The 23,320-nt window shown below is 45.3% G+C and overlaps 1 protein-coding gene across 10 annotated transcripts in view; it reads right to left on the bottom strand.

Annotated features, from left to right (window-relative positions):
- LOC115208127 (pleckstrin homology domain-containing family A member 6) overlaps positions 1 to 23,320 on the bottom strand; it is a 160,460-nt gene that overhangs the window by 16,313 nt on the left and 120,827 nt on the right. For 5 of the 10 annotated variants that reach the window (XM_029775948.1, XM_029775949.1, XM_029775947.1 and 2 more), the window contains 16 exons: positions 20,210 to 20,385; positions 19,525 to 20,091; positions 18,790 to 19,312; positions 18,427 to 18,513; positions 17,890 to 17,943; positions 15,567 to 15,635; positions 15,324 to 15,404; positions 14,951 to 15,100; positions 14,477 to 14,572; positions 13,455 to 13,566; positions 13,002 to 13,141; positions 9,905 to 10,060; positions 8,678 to 8,777; positions 7,935 to 8,041; positions 7,513 to 7,668; positions 6,649 to 6,804 (listed from right to left, as the gene is read on the bottom strand). In XM_029775948.1, coding sequence (XP_029631808.1) covers positions 6,649 to 6,804; positions 7,513 to 7,668; positions 7,935 to 8,041; positions 8,678 to 8,777; positions 9,905 to 10,060; positions 13,002 to 13,141; positions 13,455 to 13,566; positions 14,477 to 14,572; positions 14,951 to 15,100; positions 15,324 to 15,404; positions 15,567 to 15,635; positions 17,890 to 17,943; positions 18,427 to 18,513; positions 18,790 to 19,312; positions 19,525 to 20,091; positions 20,210 to 20,385 — 2,730 coding nt within the window. Of the gene's footprint in view, positions 1 to 6,648; positions 6,805 to 7,512; positions 7,669 to 7,934; positions 8,042 to 8,677; positions 8,778 to 9,904; positions 10,061 to 13,001; positions 13,142 to 13,454; positions 13,567 to 14,476; positions 14,573 to 14,950; positions 15,101 to 15,323; positions 15,405 to 15,566; positions 15,636 to 17,889; positions 17,944 to 18,426; positions 18,514 to 18,789; positions 19,313 to 19,524; positions 20,092 to 20,209; positions 20,386 to 21,136; positions 22,907 to 23,320 lie in introns of those variants that run through there. The other 5 variants (XM_029775946.1, XM_029775952.1, XM_029775953.1 and 2 more) reach the window with 2 other exon arrangements.

Genomic DNA, 23,320 nt, shown 5'->3' with positions numbered 1-23,320 from the left:
CCTAGCATCACTACTCTGGACAGTTCAGACTTAGAATATGTGGACAACCATGCCTACGTGTCTGGCTAGACTGTAAACTCTCTTCCAGACTCATATTAAGCATCTCCAATCCAAAATTAAATCTAGAATCGGATTCCTATTTCTCAAAAAAGCCTCCTTCACTCATGCTGCCAAACATACCCTCGTAAAACTGACTATACTGCCGATCCTTGACTTCGGCGATGTCCTTTACGAAATAGCCTTCAACACTCTACTCAGCAAATTGGACGCAGTCTATCACAGTGCCATCCGTTTTGTCACCAAAGCCCCATATACTATCCACCATTGCGACCTGTATGCTCTCGTTGGCTGGTCCTTGCTACGTATTCGTTGCCAAACCCACTGGCTCCAGGTCATCTATAAGTCTTTGCTAGGTAAAGATGTGCCTTATCTCAGCTCACTGGTCACCATACCAACACCCACCCGTAGCACACGCTCCAGCAGGTATATTTCACTGGTCATCCTCAAAGCCAACACCTGCTTTGGACGCCTTTCCTTCCAGTTCTCTGCTGCCAATGACTGGGGTGAATTGCAAAAATCCCTGAAGCTGGAAACTTATATCTCCCTCACTAACGTCAAGCATCGGCTGTCAGAGCAGTTTACCGATTGCTGCCGCTGTACACAGCCCATCCAACCAATTACCTGCCTCATCCCAATATATATATATTTTTTTCTGCTCTTTTGCACACCAGTATTTCTACTTGCACGTCCTCATCTGCACATCTATCACTCCATTGATAAATTGTAATTACTTCGCCACTATGGCCTATTTATTGCCTTACCTCCTTACTTCATTTGCACACACTGTATACAGATTTTATATTGTGTTATTGACTTTACGTTTGTTTATCCCATGTGTAACTAACTCTCTGTTGTTGTTTTTGCGCACTGCTTTACTTAATCTTGGCCTGGTCGCTTTTGTAAATGTTTTTTTTTTTATTTTTTTTTACTCTGCAGTCCAACTCATCCCAAACCATCTCAATTGGGTTGAGGTCGGGTGATTGTGGAGGCCAGTTAATCTGATGCAGCACTCCATCACTTTCCTTCTTGGTCAAATATAATATCAAATTAAATCAAATGTATTTATAAAGCCCTTCTTACATCAGCTGATATATCAAAGTGCTGTACAGAAACCCAGCCTAAAACCCCAAACAGCAAGCAATGCAGGTGTAGAAGCACGGTGGCTAGGAAAAACTCCCTAGAAAGGCCAGAACTTAGGAAGAAACCTAGAGAAGAACCAGGCTATGAGGGGTGGCCAGCCCTCTTCTGGCTGTGCCTGGTGGAGATTATAACAGAACATGGCCAAGATGTTCAAATGTTCATAGATGACCAGCAGGGTCAAATAATAATAATCACAGTGGTTGTGCAAGTGTGCAACAGGTCAGCACCTCATGAGTAAATGTCAGTTGGCTTTTCATAGCTGAACATGGCCAAGATGTTCAAATGTTCATAGATGACCAGCAGGGTCAAATAATAATAATCACAATGGTTGTGCAAGGGTGCAACAGGTCAGCACCTCATGAGTAAATGTCAGTTGGCTTTTCATAGCTGATCATTCAGAGTATCTCTACCGCTCCTGCTGTCTCTAGAGAGTTGAAAACAGCAGGTCTGGGACAGGTAGCACGTCCGGTGAACAGGTCAGAGTTCCATAGCCACCCTTACATAGCCCATATACAGCCTGGAGGTGTGTTGGGTCACTGTCCTGTTGAAAAACAAATGATAGTCCCACAAGAGCAAACCAGATGGGATGGTGTGTATCACTGCATAACGCTTTGGTAGCCATGTTGGTTAAGCGTGCCTTGAATTTAAAAAAAAATCACAGACAGTGTCACCAGCAAAGCACCCCCACACCATCACACCTCTTCCTCCATGATTTAGGGTGGGAACTACACATGCAGAGATCATCCGTTCACCTGCTCTGCATCTCACAAAGACATGGCAGCTGGAACCAAAAATCGCTAACTTGGACTCATCAGACCAAAGGACAGATTTCCACCGTTCTAATGTCCATTGTTCGTGTTTCTTAGCCCAAGCAAGTCTCTTATTATTATTGCTGTTTTTTGGTAGTGGTTTCTTTGCAGTAATTCGACTATGAAGACCTGATTCACGCAGTGTCCACAGTTGATGTTCAGATGTATCTGTTACTTGAATTCTGTGAAGCATTTATTGGGCTGCAATTTCTGAGTCTGGTAACTCCAATGAACTTATCCTCTGCAGCAGAGGTAACTCTGGGTCTTCCTTTCCTGTGGCGGTCCTCATGAGAGCCAGTTTCATTATAACGCTTGATGGTTTTTGTGACTGAACTTGAAGAAACTTTAAAAGTTCTTGAAATGTTCCGGTTTGATTGACCTTCATGTCTTAAAGTAATGATGGATTGTCATTTCTCTTTGCTTATTTGAGCTGTTCTTGCCATAATATGGACTTGGTCTTTTACCAAATTGGCATATTTTCTGTATACCACCCCTACCTTGTCACAACACAGGTGATTGGCTCAAATGCATTAAGAAGGAAAGAAATTCCACAAATTAACTTTTAACTTTTTAGGGTATAGGGGGCAGTATTTTCGATTTTGGATGAAAAGCGTGCCCAGAGTAAACTGCCGAATACTCGGGCCCAGAGTCAAATATTTGGATAGAAAACCCTCTGAAGTTTCTAAACCTGTTTGAATGATGTCTGTGAGTATAACAGAACTCATATGGCAGGCAAAAACCTGAGAAAAATCCAACCAGAAAGTGTGGAAATCTGAGAATACTACAGTGTCTATGGGGTCACGTTGCACTTCCTAAGGCTTCCATTGACTGTCAACAGCCTTCAGAAAGTTTTTCCATCATTCTCCTGTTACTGGGCAGAGAATAGTAGCTCAGTCAATGAGTAGACTGCCTGAGGACAAAGGGCTTGGTGATGCGCGAGCCCGACAGTGCGCCCCTCCTTTTTCTTCTTGAAAGAATACACTATTGTCCGGTTGGAATATTATCAACATTTTATGTTAAAAATACCCTAAGGATTGATTTAAACGACGTTTGACATGTTTCTACGACCGATAATGGAACATTTTGACTTTTCGTCTCTGGTACTACGCTCACTCGTTATGCCTTTGGATAGTGATCTGAACGCACGAACAAAACGGAGGTATTTTGACATAAATATGGAGTATTTCGAACAAAACAAACATTTCTTGTGGAAGTAGGAGTCCTCGGAGTGCATTCTGACGAAGATCAGCATAGGTAAGAGAATATTTATAATACTAATTTAGAGTTTTGTTGATGCCAGAACTTGGCGGGTAGCTGTATAGCTTGCTTCGATGGCTGAGCTATGTACTCAGAATATTGAACAATGTGCTTTCTCCGTAAAGTTATTTTGAAATCTGACAAAGCGGTTGCGTCAAGGAGTAGTGTATCTATAATTCTTTCAATAACTGTTGTAAATTTTATCAACGTTTATGATGAGTATTTTTGTAAATTGATGTGCACATTTTTGGTGGGAATACATTTTCTGAACATGCTGTTTTTGGATATAAATATGAACTTTATCGAGCAAAACATACATGTATTGTATAACATGAAGTCCTATGAGTGCCATCTGATGAAGATTATCAAAGGTTAGTGAATATTTTAGCTGTACTTTTGGTTTTTGTGATGCATGTCCTTGCTTGGAAAATGGCTGTGTGGATTTTCTTGTGAAGTTTATGTCCTAACATAATCAAATTTTATGCTTTCGCCGTAAAGCCTTTTTGAAATCGGACAATGTGGTTAGATTAACGAGAGTCTTATCTTTAAAATAGTTGATTGTTTGAGAAAATGAAATTATGAGATTTCTGCTGTTTTGTATTTCGCGCCATGCTATTTCACTGGCTGTTGAATAGTGTGGGACGGTCACGTCCCACCTAGCCCAGAGAAGTTAACAAGGCACACCTCTAACAATTTTCATACTTGAGTTCCGCATTTCTTTAACGGACGCCCCAGAGTGAGTTGTTTTATGCATGTGATAAAAATGTTCCAAAATGTGATTGTTACACAACAGGATGGTTAAAACAAGCTGCCTGTTAATTAACTATAGGGTATGTTTCAACTTGTCAATTTCAAATTATTTTCGAACAAGTTGTATTTTCTAATAACAATGTGAATTGAGGTGTGTTCCGCCTCATTAATTCACATAGAATTATCACATTTCAGAGTTGCAGACAATTTATATTTGAGGCTTTACTGAGCCGGACAAATTTCTCTCTTCTAGGAGAACCCTCACACTTCACCAATGTTTCCGCAGATCAAGTATGCAGACATTTGCGCAGTCTTGCTGGCGCTTGCATTGCCTGCCTTGTTGTTTTCTTTACACAAAATAATTTTGGACAACCTATCAAAGTAAGTGCCTTATTTTCCATATATCGTGTTGTCGCTTCTACTGTAGCATATGTATATATGGAGCAAAATGTATTTACAGTTTTATTCACGTTTCCAAGTACTGGTGACAAATAATGCATTCCGATTATTGCGTATATTGTAATGGACACCTATGATGTGTGTAAAATACTTTTTTGAAGGTTGTACTGATTATAATGAGCTAATGCTAAGCTATTTGCCAGCTATGTGTGGCACCATGTTTGTTGACATTATACAATGCATTCTGGATGTCACGTAAATGTCTGTCAGACCAAAGATGTTATAATGAAGTGAAGGAATGGTTCACTCATCTTTTGGGTAAACTTCCGGGAATGTGAATGAAGGAAAGTGAGTGATCATAGACGACACAACCCCTTCAACATTCATACTGCAAACAGACCAAACTTATCTTGTCTCCTCTTATTATCTTTGGTTGATGCAAAAAACAAACATGGCGGTGCGCACAAACTACCCATCATAGGATTACTTTTCGATTTCTAGAAAGCATTTTACTCAATTATTTCAATCAATGTTGAGCTTACCCGTGATATGATTAATTATGAATAGTAATTGCTGTTAGCTAATTCATATTGTGGTTTCTGTCAGCCGAGATTGATCTAAATATGACCGCTTGTGTAACGTCAATATTTCCTCAGTTAGCGCTAGGACTAATGTAGCTTACATTGTCCGGTTTGAATTATTGTGTATGATGTTGCTACTTCTGTGAATGTCTGAACATTGCATCCAAAAATCAACTCGTCACATTCAGGACATAACTTAGTAAGGACTGTGTTTGTGCAAAATGTTTCTGTGAAAAAACAGTGTGGCTAGCTCAAATGTTGACTGTTGCGTCAATCGAAACGGGATGTTCTAAATAAGCAGTCTTATCAAACCGGTTTGAGCGTACGCTGCAGGGACCACTGTAGAATGATCTCACCCGTTTGTTGGTACGTGTGAAAAGGTGAATTGAAATGCATTCCAGGTGTCTACCTCATGAAGCTGGTTGAGAGGATACCAAGAGTGTGCAAAGCTGTTTTCAAGGAAAAGAGTGGCTACTTTGAACAATCTCAAATATAAAATATATTAGGATTTTTTTCACACTTTTTTGGTTAATACATGATTCCATATGTGTTATTTCATAGTTTTGTTGAAAATAGTAAAAATAAAGAAAAACCCTGGAATGAGTAGGTGTGTCCAAACCTTTGACTGGTACTGTATATTTCCCCATATTATTTTTACAAGAGAAAATTCAAATTCCTAATATGTCAACTGTACTTATTTAAATTTTTTTATAGACTTCATCATTGGCATTATACAAGATGAAAAAATATTACGTAGCCTCCTGAGTGACGCGGTGGTCTAAGGCACTGCATCGCAGTGCTTGAGGCGTCACTACAAACCCGGGTTTGATTCCAGGCTGTGTCATCAGTTTCGTATGTCTACGTCACCGGCCTCTAGGCACTGAACTGTGTCATTAAGCACACCTCGTTCATATTCCTCACTGTATTTGTATAAATGTGACCTTTGTTTTATCATTGGGCTGTCGATTATTGTTTCCATGTCCGTTGTGCCTGTGAGTACCTGTGCTGTGTTGTTTTGGCTTTCGTGCCATGTCAATTGTGCATATATGATTGTGGGTCTCGTCCCGTGGTGTATCATTGTGCTCTTGTGTTTTCGGGTCTCGTCCTGGGTATGTATTACGGGTCTCGCCCCATGTATTTATTTGAGGTACACCTCGCACTTTTGTTCGGGTTTCAACCCTGTGTTTTGTATACGTGTTTGTTTGGTCTTTATCCCCGTGCCTTCACCTGGCACAATGTAATTTGGGGCAATAAAAACCCTTATTACCCATTCCTGCGCCTGTCTCCCGGGGGGGTATTTCCAAACCATGTCCTTGAATATTGAAATTATCCCCACCTCTACATTATTAAGTAGTGGGCTAGCCCGTGCTGGGCTTGATGTGGGCTAGACCGTGTTTGGCTGGTGTGGGCTAGCCCGTGCTGGGCTTGGTGTGGGCTAGTCTGTGCTAGGTTTGGTGTGGGCTAGCCCATTCTGGGTTAGTCCGTGTTGGGCTGGTGTGGGCTTGGTGATTACTTTGTGTGGCCTAACTACCTTCCCCACCAAATACCCACATGGGTCCAATGGGGTTGTATTTGCTGGGATACCATTTCACGACTAGATCATAGTCACATGAGGATTTTATTTCACCGTTTTGGTTTCCAGAGTGTCTCACCTCTTTGCCGATGTCCAGGTCATAGTGGTCAGGTTCCATCTGTAACCGTCTGAGGCGAGCAATCTCCTCCCGGGGTGATTCCTGCACCCCTCCGCCCCGTACTGCAGCCTCCAGGTCCTTGATGTCCACCTCATGGGCTGTTAGCCTCCGCTTCACCTGGACATGCACAGAGATAAACAATTAGGAAAGAGACTGGGAGGCCGTACCAAAGGCTCAGCCAATCAACATGGCCAGGAGAGACAGCCAAGGGGCCAGAACTAGAGGTCTTCATGGGTCCACCCAAACACGAATATCCGAGATATGACCTGGGACCCGAGCAGGTCGCGGTCCAAAATTCTAACTTTTCCTCTGGTCCGGATCGGATCCTGTTTGATTTTCATCGGGCATCGGGTCTATGTAACCACAGCTGATAGACCCGAGTGGAACTGAATGTACCCAACCACAGCTCGGCGTGGCCTATTGCATATTTATTTTACACTAATAAGGTGAATTTATTGACATTTAGAAGGCCTAGCCAACATATAAAGACCTATTCATAAATCAGAGGAGCAAATTGGCTGATAAACATAATTTTTTTGTCACTCAGGTCTAGGTCTGGTTGTCGTCGGGTCCATTCGGGTTCGGGTTTGATGGTTTTCGGGTCCGTTCGGGTCCAGATCCCCCTTAAAATAAAATACCGGGTCAGTTCAGGTCCGGGTCTGAATTGTCCTCAGATCTGTCCGGGGCCGGGTCCAACTTTTTAGACCTGAGAATACTTCTAGCCAGAACAATATATTGGATCCTCCTCAAGTTACATTTCAATGTGCAGTACATATTCTTGGTGGCTGGCTATCAATGTATATGTAAATAGTTATGAGAGCCTACCACTCTGTAGTTGGTGCCTGCCTGGCTACCCAGGTTCAGGCTGCGTCTCTTGTCCCTGACAGAGCTGCTCTGGTTCCTACGGATACGCTCGTTCTGCTCCTCAATGCTCATCTTGGACTTCACCTCAGCAGGGAACACTGCACTCTTCGGGCGCTCCTGTGAAACAGGAATGACATGGGAATTATATGATGGAAGGAATGACATGGGAATACGATAAAACATCAAATGTCATGATCTTTAAACGATCAATTTGATTGCACCCTTCAATATACCAGACGTAGGCCCACAACATAAAGGCAACATCAATCAGTCAAATATCATAATATAGTTACAATACATCATGTCTATGGATCATATCACATCATCCACATAGCATGTAAGCTTCCTGAGTTCCATAATGCCCTCTCCGGCATGCTGCCTACCCTGGAGATTCCATTGGGCACCTTGCCGTTGCGTCGGGTGATTCCATGGTCGTAGGAGTGGCCCTGGTCATCCATGGGAGACTTAGTTCTGGGAGGAACAATCCCCACTGGTCAGGGGACAGACAAACAGCATGTCAGAGGATGACATGTTGCATCCCAAATGGCACCCTATTTCCTATATAGTCTCTGGTCAAAAGTAGTGTGCTATGTAGGGAATAGGGTGACATTTGGGACACATCAACACAAAGGATGAGTCATGGGGGCTATAATCCAATCTATTATTCTGTAAACAATTGACTTTTGTAAGGTACAGCTAGTCATGAGGACCGTATTAGTAATCTAATTGTATTTTTATGCTAGCAATAATATATACTTGATTATGATTTCATTTAATCTATTATTAGATTTGGTTTGACATTTGAAGTGGATTTCCTTCCGAGTCTGAGGGGAGCCTTCTTTTTTTTAGGTTTAGCATTATCTAACAGTTGGGGATTAGATCAGAAATGCATTTAATATCAATAAAGAAACTCACAGTAGCTCCAGTACAGGTTTAGTGAACTGAGATTAGAACTCCCTTTTTTGCCGCCATAGAGACTGTATAACTCTGCTAGTTTAAATGCAAGGTAGCATTACACGTTTACCCACACAGGCCTCAAGCAGTAGACTACAATGTATGAATCATTGCTGCCTATGCAGACTGACAAACCAGAACTTCATTACTCAGGCTCCATTGCTTCCTGTACCTTTATTCATGTTGGCCTGTCGATCCTGATCCAGCTCCTGAGCTTCGTTGCTATTGGTCCGTTCTCCCGGCGACACATCCTGTCGGTAACCATACTTTTGCTGCAACACAGAAGACGAGGAGGAGCTAATGAATCACCACCCAATCAAAAGTAAGAGATTTACACACCAGGAGAGTGTTGGCACTATTCAGGCAATATCATCATACCCAGCTACGCAGGTAGCTATTAGCAATATGGTTACCCAAACACAGAATGCATTACATAATATGCATTAGTGTGGATAGCAATGATGGGGTTATTGACAGATATAGTGGCAGATTCCAGAGCTCAATGGTTGGAAATAGATCCGGCATAAGCGGAAGCGTACGGTCTACACACTACGGCACAGACACAGCACTAGCACAGGGACTAGCACAATCACATTACTACCACATCACTACACCAACTGACACACAGACAACATGGTAAAGAAACCACAACCTTAGCGTTCCAATGGGAACCTGCAACTCGCCCTTAGCTTAGCCGTAGCATTCAGAAGCACCCAGTACACTAGAATGAATTGTTAGATTATATTTAAAATACTGCATTGTGTTTTTGTTTGATATTGTTGCTTTAGAACTTGTTTGATTAAATACTGGTCAACTGATGAATATATTGTTGGCCACACAATAACCAATTATGCTGTTAAATGTATGAAGAGTTTGCAGTATCAACCATAGAAGGTGACTGATTGACAGCTGTTGTCCATTGTGTAAGAGCATACTAAGGTGAGACCAGTGTCACTGAGGAGAATAATCACTTCTAGTGCTGGTGCTTTTGTAGAGCTGATACAGGCCGAGATGGAGAGCGAGAGAAAGAAGGAAGAGATGGTGGAATAGGAGCCATGAGTAGTGAAGCACTAGAACAGACGGAGAGGTGTGAGAGTGTGTATGGTGGAGGGATTGGGTGATGAGGAATGAAAAAGCTTTAGGAGTTTGGGAGCGTTTTGGGGAAGACAGCGATGGCTTCAAGGACAGGTAACAACTGCGCTTGAGGTAGAAGTTGCCTTAACCAAAGATCTAGGATCAGTTTATTCTACCGCTTACTTTACCCAGTAGGGGTATGAAAATAAATCTGTCCCTGAATCAGTGGTTATGGACATATACCTGCTTGGGGGCATGACCAGGGGGCGTGGCCGGGGGCATGGCAGGGACGGTAACTCCCTCCCACCCTCCCGTCACCAAATACCTTTCTGCCGTGGGACTCTTCGTCGTCAAGGTAACCGTCCTCCAGGCCCAGGCTGCGTGGCCAGGCGGAGCTGTTGAACGGCAGAGGGGGGATGGAGGGGGGCGATTCCAGGGGGCAGTAGGATTTGGGAAGTGGTGGCCGTGGCGGGCCAATGTCCTACAGCCACGAGAAGGAGGGAAGGAGAAGGAGAGGAAGAGAGGGAAGAAAGGATGGAGGAGGAAGGGAGGAGGAGGAAGAGAGAGCGCTGTGCATCAGGAGGAGTGACTAAAGCCAGGCGGAGTGCAGAGCAGAGAGGATCATGGGACGATTTGAGGAATGGAGCCCCGACCCCAAGAACTTCAGGGGTGAAGGGTCACAGATGTCCAATGAGATGCCTGGACTGAGAGCTAGCATGAACGCACACACTGATGCATTCTAATCATATTAGTAGTACTGATACAGACCACTGATTGCTGCTGAATTGGAAAAACAAGATAGAAAGTAGCACCACAATTTTCGACAGATGATACGTAGGATTATACGATTCACAAAATCAACTGTTATTTTCTGCTCTTTCTGCACTATAATTCAAATTTCAGCGGCATTATGGACTCCATTCCCAACAGAGAGAAAGAGAGAGTTGGCTGAGAGCCAGAGGAAGGCAGAGCACTACAGGCTTTAGGGTTTTATACTAAAACAGGAGGATCCGTCCCCAGTGCCAGAGCGCCTCAGTATCGTCTGAACTACATCCCTCACTTTTAATCAATCAGCTGATATGGACCTGGGAAAAACGCTGAGGTGATTTCTTGGCCTATCATATTCCTTGATATCAATTAATGAATCTATTGATTGATTAAGCACCATTGAGGAAAGAAGAACAGCTGACACTTTGACCCTGAAGGACTGGAGTTGGGAGGGGGAGCCCCAGCGAAGCTATACGAAGCTACACTTTTGTAAGCTGTTACTACATTATGCTGTAGATCAGGACTATATCACACGGCCATCCAACCACAGATACGATGGATGAAAACAAAACTTCCTGATTGGTCAGAGGTGCGGAACTGAACGGACGGTCTGCCTGGCACTTTGTGTATCCCACAGACCTACACCACTCAGTGGAGGTGTACACATAGTGAGTGACGCCGTGAAGAAACAGGAGAACATTTCCACATTGCCACATTTCTGCTCCACCCCCCAGTTATGTTTCTATAAATAATGTGTGTCTGTGTAGTTGGCCAGGGATTACGTAGAACACTTGAAATAACCTGTCATCCTAACTGCCTCTAACTGAATCTTAGCAAAGTGGATCAGGCGATATGTGAAGGCTCTCTGTTGCCTGGTGGACACACATGCCGGCAGTCTGGCTGTCCTAACCAGGTCATGCTCTTTAGATTTGAGATGAAAGGAAAATGTGTGCGTGCGCCCTGGTCAATAACAGCGCTACACGAACTTCAGAGCTAGTTTTTTTTTCTGGCAGTGAAAGAAGTCATTGATGTTGAAATGGCACTTTATATAATTATTTAACTATGTGTTATGCAGGTTGAAAACTCCTGACTTCCCTTTTTCCTGGGAATTTCCTTCAGTGAGGATTCCCTGAGCCTGCTGGACACGGAACTTTAACTTTATTAACTACTGACTAGGACCATTAGTCATCTTCAGCCTCAACTTTTCTCCAGAAAGCATAACACATTCAGTTTCAAACCTCCAGCTTTGCTTTTTACTATTGGCAATACACAGTAATATAAGCTGCATCATCATAACATAGTATAACATCACATTTTAACTGTTGTTGTGTCAAGTCTGTCTGGTGTGGGCTACAACTGCTGCAGTTGTGGCACCGGACAGCCCACCAGGTCTATATATGGGTCTTCCTGTACACTCTGACCTGAGGCCTGTTGTTTGGATGGGTGTGTGGTGGTATCGGGGTGTGGGGTGTAGTGTAAGCACCGTCGCTAACATCTAGCTGGTTGTTGGGGAAGGTGAGTGGGCGAGTGCAGGTACGTGAGCGGGATCGTCCTTGGGATTGTTCTCGGGTCTGAGTGGCTAAGCAGAGGACCCGGTACTGTGTTTCAGTACTGAGAACTCTGGACCTGGGGTGAGGTGGTAGGGAGTGTTTATGTGGATCTGGAGTATGGCTACAGGCTAGTTGGCTAACCAGACAGGAGTCTTGGCGGGGAGATGAGTACTGGGTCTCAGGGACAGTCAGGTGGGTGTGCTGAGGTGGATATCTGAGGAAGGCGGGGTAGCTAGCTCGGTAGGAAGGTGGGTCTGGGAGAACATCTTTCCTGTAGCCAATGGCTTGCTGTTTCGGCTGAGGGGAAAGCTCATTGGCTAGCTGGGTGTGTTGGTGGCTGGGGTTACTGCCAGTAGGTGCTTGCTGATTGGTTAGTTTGGCAGGGTGGGTGGGTGAGTGGGTAAAACTATGGCTGTCTACTTGGAGGAGTGGAACTCCAGAGCTGGCTCGGTGGCTGTATGGCTCTGGATGTGTACTGTCCATATTGGCAGGCTGATTGACTTGGCTGGTGCTGTGGGTGGGGTTGGGATTGGGGCTGGTGTTTGGTTGGGTGTCTTCGGTGTCTCTAAGGTCATGCTGGTTGGCTTGGGAGGTGTATGGTTGTCCATGTCGCTGGTTGTCTGTACTCTCTACAGGGGCAAGCTGGTTGGCTTGGCTAGTGCAAGGGTGGGAGTTTGGCTCAGGACCAGGGTGGACATTTGGTTGAAGACCAGGGTCCCTACTTGGCTCAGAACTTGGTTGGGTGTTAAGTAGGGATTTAAGTTTAGGACAGGACTGGGTGGCTAAGTACAGGATTTGGTAGTGTGTTTCAGGACTGAGAGGCCGGGACTGGGTGTGAGGTAAAGAGTGTATATGGGGGTATTTTGTGTTTGGGTCAGGACCAAGGTGGATGTTAGGTTGAGGACCCGGGTGGGTTTTTGGCTCAGAGACTGGTCTATTTGGATCAGCACCTAGTTGGGTGTTGGATTCAGGACCTAGTTGAACACTTTGATCTGGCTGGGTGTTAGGTTGAGGACTCAGGTGGGTGTTAGGTTGAGGACACAGGTGGAGACCCAGGTTGGTGTTTGGGTGGTTGCGTGGGTGGTAGGAAGGGCTGGTGCTTACCTCCGGACCCAGCTGTTTGGTGGGGGAAGCCTGGGAGCCGGGCACTGGGGAGAAGGGGCTGAGTGGACTGGTGAGGCTTACTGAGCTCAGGGGACTGGCAGGACTATTGGTGCTAAAGGAACCTGATGCCCCACTGGCCACTGTGGGAGAGAGGGAAAAGGGAGATGGGGGACATGAGAGAAGAGGAGAGGAAAGGATAAGAAAGAGAATTGCGTAAACAAAAAAAGATAGGAGAGATTGATAAAAAAAGGGAGAAGGGAGTTAGATATGCATGTAGCATAGCATACTGTTCATCCAAATACTCATATGTATTCATTTATTTGAAAATCATCTACCGTGTCTAAAAGTGGTTTTAAAAAATGTTTTGTACATTTCAGACAGATTGAAAAAAAAAGCATCAGAGATGTGTGTAAGACTATAGGGTATGTTATGTTGTTGTGAGGTGATGCATACCCCTGTGTTTGGCTGTGTCTGTGCCTCTGGAAAGGTTGCTCTTGTGGAGTCCCTCCCACACTTCCTGAACTCTCCAGAACTCCTTCTGAATGTGTCTATGGACCATCTCACTCTGACCAAGGAGAGTAGGGGGTGGAGAGAAGACGAGGGAAGGAAAGGTGATGCGAGAAGGATAGAGGAGAGGAAAATGTTAGAGAATAACATTTTAAGTATACTACTGAATAATAGCTTGTTAATAACTTGTTTTTGTTATTATAAAGTCTTCTGTTAGAAAACAAGTTAGTGAGTGATGCAGGAGTTACAGTCGGTGGCAGAGTTATAAGACCAGAGTCGTGTGAGAGAGTGACACCTTATTGTCTTACAAAACAACAGGGTTGCATTGATTAGTGCACACTGTAGCAAAACGTAGCAAAACATTTTGCAACAGAAAATGAAAACATGCATTTTTATTGGACAAGTTCAGGTACTCTCTCCCAGTTTTGGCCCGTTTGCATCCATTTCGTTCCTAGTGAATACGACTGTGTTAGTGAGTGGGCCACAGACACTGCACTCTTATAGACAGTCTCTTCACAGTTCACCACCATGAGCCACGTTACATTCCATGGAAAGGAGGGACAGTCAGGTGTTTAATGGGGCAGGTTGACTACACAATGATAAATAGGATATGATGAACATTTGAATTGTGTTCATTTGTTAGTGATGAGCGATTCATATGCTTTTTAAATTATTGATTAGAAGGAAGGTTTCCGCTCAGCTATTAGCAACCTAGGATAACACTGTGGTAACTGGAAAACAGCCAAAGAAAAGCCCTAGAAGCTAGAATGGAACCATACAGGTGGGTTTATGAGCAGGTGAGATTATAGGATCAGTTCCATTCTAGTCATTTCATTTCTAGGCTTCAAATTCAGTGTTCAATTGGTGACTGGCTAAAAACACGCCACAAGAAAAACGCTGAAGATTTAGGTGGATCACAGAGTAGATGACCAGTGTGGGGTCCTGATGAAGAGAGGGTGTCCATGTACCTGCCCGCCTGCGTTGAGCTGCTCCCACAGGTCCCCATGGATAGCGTTGACCTCGTCCTCCAGAGCTTCAAACTCCATCCGGGTGGTGGTCAGAGCCTGGGGACAGCAGGGGATAGAGCAGACACTCAGGACCTGGAACTATGAAGGTTTTTCCTAGATCGAAAAGGGGCTTAGATGGTGGGCACATGCATTTTTTTCCTACGCATGAAAAACCCTGACTATGTTGAATCCATTGACTATACAGTATCTATCACATTGGAGTAGGAGAGTTGTCATCTGATGGTGATCAGATGTTATAGATTACAAATAGTTGATCATATTTTAGATTTAGAGAAATGGGTTATGCTCCATGTCTGTTTCACAGGATACCTTGAAAGGATCTCCTTGATTTACTCATCGAATTTAGATTACAGTATATATAATGGATCACTATGGATTATCATAGATTGCTATAATCTCCCGTATGTGTCTTACGCTGGATGCCTGGGAGAGTTCTCCTCTGATGTTGATGAGCTGGTTCTGCAGTGTCTCCTTCTTCAGCTGTAGTTTGTCTGCAACCAGCGGCTGACCCCGGTACAGCTCCATCTCCTGATGTGTGGCCACCAGCGCTCCCTCTAGGCTGTCCTGGGAACAGCAGGTAACAGGGGACATGTCAGGCAATGGTTGGGGAGTTAGGGTGAAGTTGCCCTTAGATGCTGACCTTGGGTCAGTTTTGCATTCTCACTTGATAATGGTTAAGGTTAGGACAGGGGAAGAGGAACGCTAGGTCTTTACCTAGGGGAAACTTCACGCCGGAGTGGTCTTTTATGTTTACTTTCTTTAGCAGCTTTTGTATTTCGTACAATACCTTATCCATTCTCAGCCTGTGAACAACTGCCTCCTGGTCCTTTAGAATCCTATTTTGCTCACACAGACGACCCAAGAGTTTCTAACAGAAGAGAGAGAGAGAAAGAGAACGAGAGAGAGAGAGAGAGAGAGAGAGAGAGAGACATTGGAGGAAGTGTGTTTGCAGGGGAGAGGATGGTTTCTGAAGGTTGATTGTTTAACAGAGGAGGAGAGAGGATGGTGAGATGGAGGGATGTGGCCTTACGCTGGTCTCAATCTCATTGAGTTTCAGTGTGGGGTGAAGCTCCCTGTATGGGTCATGGAACGGAGGCACCTGGTAAAACAGAGGCAGAACTCATTCTTAATAATAACATTATATCAACCAGAACCCTATTCAAACAAATCCATCACAGATCAAGGGTTTGAAAAACAACTCGCAGCCAGAGTGAGCAATTGGAATGGCCCAGATCCATGTGGCTGTAAACAACACTTTATCAATAGCGTAGAACCAAACAGAATAAGTGTAAAACACCGTACTATACCGTGTGCATAGTACATACTGTACATATGACATCACTACTACACAGGACAATACATATTGAATGAATATTAATACTGATATACTAGACAAATAAGATCATAATAATAACAAATCAATGACTTTAAAAAAGCATAAATAAAACGGTGATGTTTACAGCATCGAGCAGTAAGAGCCGACAGGGTGAGCTGAAATGCTAAACCCCTCTGTCAAAAGGTCAAAGGTCATATCCAGGTTGTCCATGTCCTTGTGGAGCACTGTGATTGGATAGTATGTGAAGGAGGATATGACATCGCAGTGAAGACAGAGGGGCACACAGAAGAGGGGCGGTTGTTGTGAAGCAACAAGACACAATAAGGCTACAGCACATATAACATAGAACACAGATGGAAAAACAAAGGAACTTAACAAAGACCCATACAACACTGCACGGTGAAGCAAAATGGATAACTAAAATCGCCATCGAATTGGTTGGACAAAGAAATCGAAAGCTAAAAGAGAGCCTAGCGTCTAACATCCACATGCTAGAGTAGGGTGCTGGAGAGAGGAGGGAGAGGCAGGCTTGGGCTTGGCTGTATAGACCTTGGGGGAGACTGTGGAGTCAAGGGGGAATCCTTCACCTTGATTATGTCTAGACAACAGCAGAGCCTCCTAGCTTAAATCACTGGTGACTAGAAAAGCCCTGAAGAGGGCAGTAGCTGACCTCTATGGAAAGAGAGACCTTGCACTAGCTTAGTTACACTCTGAAAGCAGAAAGCCTGTGGCTACAAGGCAAGTGCAAATCAATCTGTGCTATAATGGTCCAGGCTTCTTGGAAAAGCATTAGTAAGCTGTTAGTAAGTGTAGGGTAGGCATTTACTGGTCTTATTGCATAGATACATGTGTCTTATTATTTGTTTTTGAGGAGGTGGATAGTGTGAGGGTATGGGAGTCTTTGTGTTTTACAAATAGTGGGTTGGAACTGCTTTCCTTTGGGTTATGGCATATGACTGGGTCATGGGTCCATGGTTAGAAATGTTTTTTACTTGGTTACTTATATGAAAAGTTCAAAGGCTTTAGGTGGAAAATCATTTGGAAAACCACTGTTTTGGGGGGCTGTGGGTCTAGCTGAAGCCTGTCTCTCTGGGACACTCTCTCCTCTCTTACTTGTGCGAAGAGCTTTGCTCTAGGGGAGGATCGCTCCACCATTCTGGTTACCATGCCGATAACGTGATCTCTCCCGGTCACCTGGGGCAAAACACACTGCCCATCATTCTCCTGGTTGCCATAGTAATGACAGGAGCCTGACGTCTAGCAGTAACAATCCCTGACTAGTGTTTTTTTATTTTTCTTACTTACATTTGAGAATGAAATTGGATACATCAAAGAAACACATTTCTGTTTGTGTACAAACATTACATTTACGTTTTAGTCATTTAGCAGACGTTCTTATTTTTTTTATTTTTTTGTACTGGCCCCCCATGGGAATCGAACCCACAACCCGGGCGTTGCACACACCATGCTGGCGTCGCAAACACCATGCTCTACCAACTGAGCCACAGGGAAGAGTCCAACAAAGAGTTCCAGTACTGTGGTACAGTGATCTGAAATAGTGTGTATACTGTAGCACTATGAACTGGTCATTATTATGAGGTGTAAGCAGTCAGTGACAGTGAGACAGGGGAAAGAACGTAAGACAGCGGGAGTGAATGTGGACTGTGTTCGCGAGAAACAGGTGTTTAGCAGGTGGCAGAGTTGACAACGTGGACAATCTTCCACATGACAATACATCTAAACAATGTGGCAAACATTGTCAACACAAATGCTGTCAACCACACTGTGATGGGCTTTAATATAACCAACAGTTTACGGATGATCAGAATGTCACTCTTAATTTCTCACGACTTCTTCTCTGTACTCAGTAAGTTACAAAGCTTTCCCACTGGGCACAAACTGACTGAATCAACGAAATGTGTGACGTAGAATGTATTAAACGATCCGATTTTGTTTGGGCGTGTGAGTGTTCCTGTGCGGGGGTAGAGGTGTGTCCAGAGATGCCTACGGTACGTACCTGTTGATCGAGGTACTCCAGGTTCCTCTGGAGCTGCAGGTCTAAAATGTCCTCCTAATAGAGCGGCATAAGCAGCAACAGTGAAAAGGACAAGGACAGTGCAAGACCCAGTACCAGAGACACCAGTGAAACCAGTAGCAGCAGCATCAATGGCACCAGCAGACGCAGAAACAGACAGAGAGAGTGCAAGAGGGAGAGAGAGAGAGTGACAGACAGAAATAAAGAAAGAGAGAGACAAAAAGAGGGAGAAAGAGAGTGACCAAGAATGAAAGAAAAAGAGACAGCGAGATAGTGGAGACAGGGAGGACAGCCATAAGAACTCAAACCAGATAGAACAAGAAAGCACAGCTATAGCATACCTTTAGATGCTGGTTAAATGTTAAGCAGAGGTAGCTGCCGGGGACCTTATCGCCGCCAAGTGAGTGTGTAGGTGTGTGAAAGTGTGTGTGAGTACTCTAGCCAAGTGTCTCCCAAACTTGACATTGGACTCATTGGTCTGTATCTCTTGACAGTGTAACATTCTGTGGGAGGACGTACCATTTTGCTGTGTAGAGAGGGGGAGGCAGGGTAGTTGTAGTGGTACATTCCTTGGCTTAGCGACCTCCTGTCTCCAGGGTAATCATACTGAAATAAGATAAATAACCAGGATGTTCTGGGATCACTATGATTTTGGCCTAGCAACACAAACAAATCTTCACCCATTAACAGCTGACTCCTGACTGAAAATCACACACACACACACACACACACACACACACACACACACACACACACACACACACACACACACACACACACACACACCCACCCTCTCCCCCAACACTTACACACATACTGTACACCAACACCCTCTCCCCCACCACACACGCAAATACACACACACCCTCTCCCCTCTCTCACCTTGGGAGAGCTCAGTGATCTCCTCAGTCCATACACAGAGGGGTCAGCGTAGATCACATCCTCCCGTAGCCTGCCTGGTCCTCTGTCAAACCGGGCCGAGGGTGAGCAGATAGGCGAGGCAAAGCTATGGGGGCTGGGAGAGTAGGGACCACCCGTGGACGAGGAGGGGGACCTGGGAACGGACCTAGACCTAGGTTGGATGGACAGACGCCTCATGGCGGTCTGGGCTGCATCCATCTGGCCGTAATAGGCAGGGCTGGGTGGGGGGCCGTATGGGTCTCGGGGAGGCGGGGGTCCGTAGAGGGGCCCGTCACGCAGTGAGCGTCTCTTCTCATCATTGGTCCAGCGAGGGGGGCCCATGCGGTCGTAGCCCACGGCTGACACGGAGCAGATGCTGTCAGGGCGTACACCTGGAGGGTAGAGGGGGTACTCCTCCATGTAGCCCGGACCGCCCCCCACGCTACTGTAGACGCTGTAGTAGTCAGCTGGTACGCCACGGTTCACTGTGTAGTAATGAGACGGACTGGGGGAAGAGAGCGAGAGAGAGACGGTTGAAGGGAAAACATGTAGTTATAGACACAAAAACATAAACAAGTCTTTGCTCCTCTCACCTTCGCTCTACCACTCCCTTAATCTCACTTTCTCTTACTCATCCTCTCTCTCTCTCTCTCCAGCCCCCTCTCTCTCTCTCTCCCATACCCCCTCTTTGTCTCTCTCTACCTCTGTCTCTCTCACCTGTTCAAGTCCTCCTGTACAGCTATGACTCTGCGCTGGTTGACCCACTGCTGTAGCTGAGTCATGGAGCTCTTCCTCTGGGCCTGTCTCTCAGGGTTTGTCCGTGGCACGAAACCCCGTCTCAGCACCACGTTCTCAGGCTGCTCCCTCACCTCCCTCCCCTCTCTCATCCCTCCCACTGGAGGTGCCTGTGGTGGCCTCCCGTTACCCTGGGGTGGTCCGTTTCCATGGTTTGGGGGGCCGTAGGGGCCCCACCCATTGGGCTGGTGATGGGGTGCACCCCCAGGTCCAAGCACTCCTCTCTCCCCCCTCTCCCCTCTCTCTCCCCCCATCCTCCCCTCCTTTTCTGTGTGGCTGGTGGAGGGAGGGGGCGTTTCCATGGCGTCGACCCCGTTGACTTTGTGATGTGCGGGTTCTCGTGATCCGCGCTCTGGGTCTAGGAGGTCAGTCGTCTGGCCGTTGTCCTCAATGTGTGTGTGTGTCTGGGTGTGTCGTTCAGGTCCTTTGGTTACCAAGGTGTTACCATGGAGTTCCGCTGTGGGCGTGGTGGCCTCGGAGTTGGTGGTCCTGTGGGGAAGGGACAGAGTTAGAAAGTGTGTGTACGTGCGTGCTTGCGTGAGTGCGCGCGCGCGTGTGCGTGTGTGTGTGTGTGCGTACATGCATGTGTGTGTGTGCTTGTGTGGACCTCTGTGCAGGCTGTATCTGGACATGTGCAGCCTCGTTCATCGCGTCGATCCACTCCTCCTGTTCCTCGGCAGTCTCAGCGCTGAAGTAGTACGTGCGTGTTCCTGCGTGTTCAGCCTGCAGGCAAAACACAACGGTGCCCTTAATCTCACCTTCCTCCTCTTCCTCGTACCAAACCTGGAACAGACAGAGAGAAGATGCAGCGTTCGACAGAGCCTTCCTCACGTGAAACATCACCATCGCCAGCAGCATCATCACACACTTTCATGCATTTTAAGCAAAATCACACACACAGGTCTCAAACGCATGCATTTTAATGTTGCCTTGAATAACTGTCAATGGCCAACGAACCTTTCATACACAGTATTACTAGTATATTGGAGTATGATGAAACAGCTGTATTTAGTTTCAATTATCAGCAAATACTGCACAAACTGTTTCATTGACAGATACATTGGTGAGTAGTTAGAGCATGCAAACCACGGCCAGTTTCGAGCAGTCAGAAAATAGCTCAGGTTAGTGGTGAATATCCAGCCTTTAGAATGGCACTGCAGCAGTCAAGGATGGTCATATCAATGAAGCCATTTAGAACTCAGTCAATGGCTGTGTTCGAATGATCAAATCCGTAATGCATTGTGGGTAAATTGTGACTGACTGATCTACAAGTAACAATAAGTTGTTATTCATGATGCGAGGCGATTTGTAGATCGGTCGATCGCGCCTTGCCTACAATGCTGGCTGCAATGTCGAAATACGCCCGTTAACACGCAGTTTAAAAACAGTCACTCCGTCTACAGACGCTTGACAGTAAAACCAACAAGGTGAATCCAGTTTGTTACTCTGTAACAGTTAGTCACCAACGCCATGCAGTGAGCAGAGGAACCATGCAGTTGGGAGGAGGTGAAGAGAAAGGGTGAATACTACCTACATGAAACAAGATCATCTGAGGAACTCTACACAGGCACAATGGAGGACAGCTATGCTCAGGGGTCCTCACAGGTTGGGTTGAGAGGGAGAAGAGGAGAGATGGTAAGGGTCAGAGGTTATAAAGGTCAAAGTTCAGAGGTCAGAGCACATTGATTGGTGGGGTACCCAGAGGGTAAAGGTAGGCAAGGGGATGGGTGAGGATCCCAGAGAGAAGTAAGGGTGCAGTGAGACCTACAGTGTATGTCTTATATTTCTGTGAAACTCAAAGACCCACAAATATCCGGCAAGCACTGGTATCCTGAAAGAAATACTGGTTAATAATAATGAGAAAATACATTCATGTCCTTTCTCTTCCCTGGTGCCACTGTGCTTGGTCAGCTAGCTCACAGGTCATTCTAATCTACACAGCAGCATGTAAAGGTAATGGGGTTAACACCGTCATTTCTCTCATCTGCCACATGAGGGCAGTAGAGGCATATCAGCTTCAGAGAAGAGTGTAAAAACTTCATTGTGCACAAGCATGTTGCGTCACTAGTCAACGAAGAGGATTGAGACAACGATGATCTGTTACTGAGCCAAGAGGGCACAGGTGTGCGGAAACAAGTGTGATGTGCACTAAAAGGGGTGCAAGTAAGTTGAGCCATCAAACGATCTATTTCGATGCACTTTGTCCAAAACGTGGCGGCTAGTAGTACACATTCTGCCAGCTACATATAGACATTGGACAGGTGTTCACTGATCCTCCATGACCCCAGTCATCTTCGACACAGTACAGATTAGACAATATAACACACAGGAACATGTTAATAGATAAAGCACTATGTCAAAGGTCCATTGTCCCTGACTACTGTGGAGGTTTAAACCATGCAACCCAAAGTCCCCGAAGACAGCAATCCAAGACAACGAGGAATAACCCTCATCAGGAAGAGTCACGAGAGAAACCCATCCTCTCCCCTGCTCCATCTTTCCCCAAGTCACACCTGACAAACTCCTCAACTAGAAATCCCTAAGTATTCGGCGCGCATCGGAGTAATACCGCGACTTAGTACATGGTATTGGCTGGCAGCAGTCCAACGTAGGGAGACAGGGAGTGCCTAACGAGGCACCGTAAGTAGGGAGTAGTGTGAGAACACACGGTGGTACACAGCATACATCCGTATCAGTAGAAGGTAAAGCAAACCTAAAGCGTTGATTTGCTCAATCATTGACTTAAAGGTAATTAGTCTTCCTAGGGAAAGACCTCCGGACACCTTGTACCTCTGTAGACGGTTAGTCAGTGGGGAGAACACAGTCAACAACGGTCAACAACGGTCAACAACGGTCAATACAGAGAACTACTCTCTGAACAAAAGGAGATACAGTATGAGACAGAAGTATTGAGCAGTGGCCTCAGCAAACTAGTGTTCGACAGAGCACAGGAGGCCTATAGAGACAGTATACAGGACAGTGGCTGCCAAACTAGCTTCCATGCTTGCACCAAACACCAATCACGACAACAACATTCTCATTTGTATTCTAACTAGAATGTAGCCTAACTGTCTTGGAGCAGAGAGCCAACATGTCGTACATTAATATTCTAACTCTAAAACCAAGTTGGCCAAGTTGTCTCTGAGGCCAGTGTGTGTCTGAGCTATAACAACCTTTTCAGCTCTCTGTCCTTCTGTCAGCGCATTAGCAGTCTGCCTGTGATCAGAGCAACTCCACACCAGCCGGAAGGAAAGACTGGGAATGGGGAGTGCTGAGACGCGCACGCCCACGCCCACACAGACACACACACACATACACACATACACACACACACGTCGCACACACAATCTTTAAAAGAGCTATTAAAAACACAGACCAAAGGACAACAACGCAATTCTAATCCCAGGACATAGAACACTACTGGCTGTTATAGTTTGACAGCCTGACTGATTGTTTCAGAGCTGGTTTCTCTGCTATTTTATCTATAAGATCTTGTCTGAATTGTTATTGTACATCATCAAGGTCAAAACAACAACAGGAAAAAAACAAAAGAGATTTTAATCTCAAATGGACGACCTGGCTAGATAAAGTCATCTCTCTAGTCCTTTAATTCATCACGTCAACTGCCTCACCAGGCCAAAGTTCAGGTGTATGTGATCTCAAACTGTTGCTCAACTCACACACCCCCCTGGTGCAGTGGCAAAACCGGTCCTGCACA

Source organism: Salmo trutta, chromosome 14 (assembly GCF_901001165.1).
Source record: "Salmo trutta chromosome 14, fSalTru1.1, whole genome shotgun sequence".
Classification (NCBI taxonomy): domain Eukaryota; kingdom Metazoa; phylum Chordata; class Actinopteri; order Salmoniformes; family Salmonidae; genus Salmo; species Salmo trutta.
This window is presented reverse-complemented; position numbering and strand designations above follow the sequence as displayed.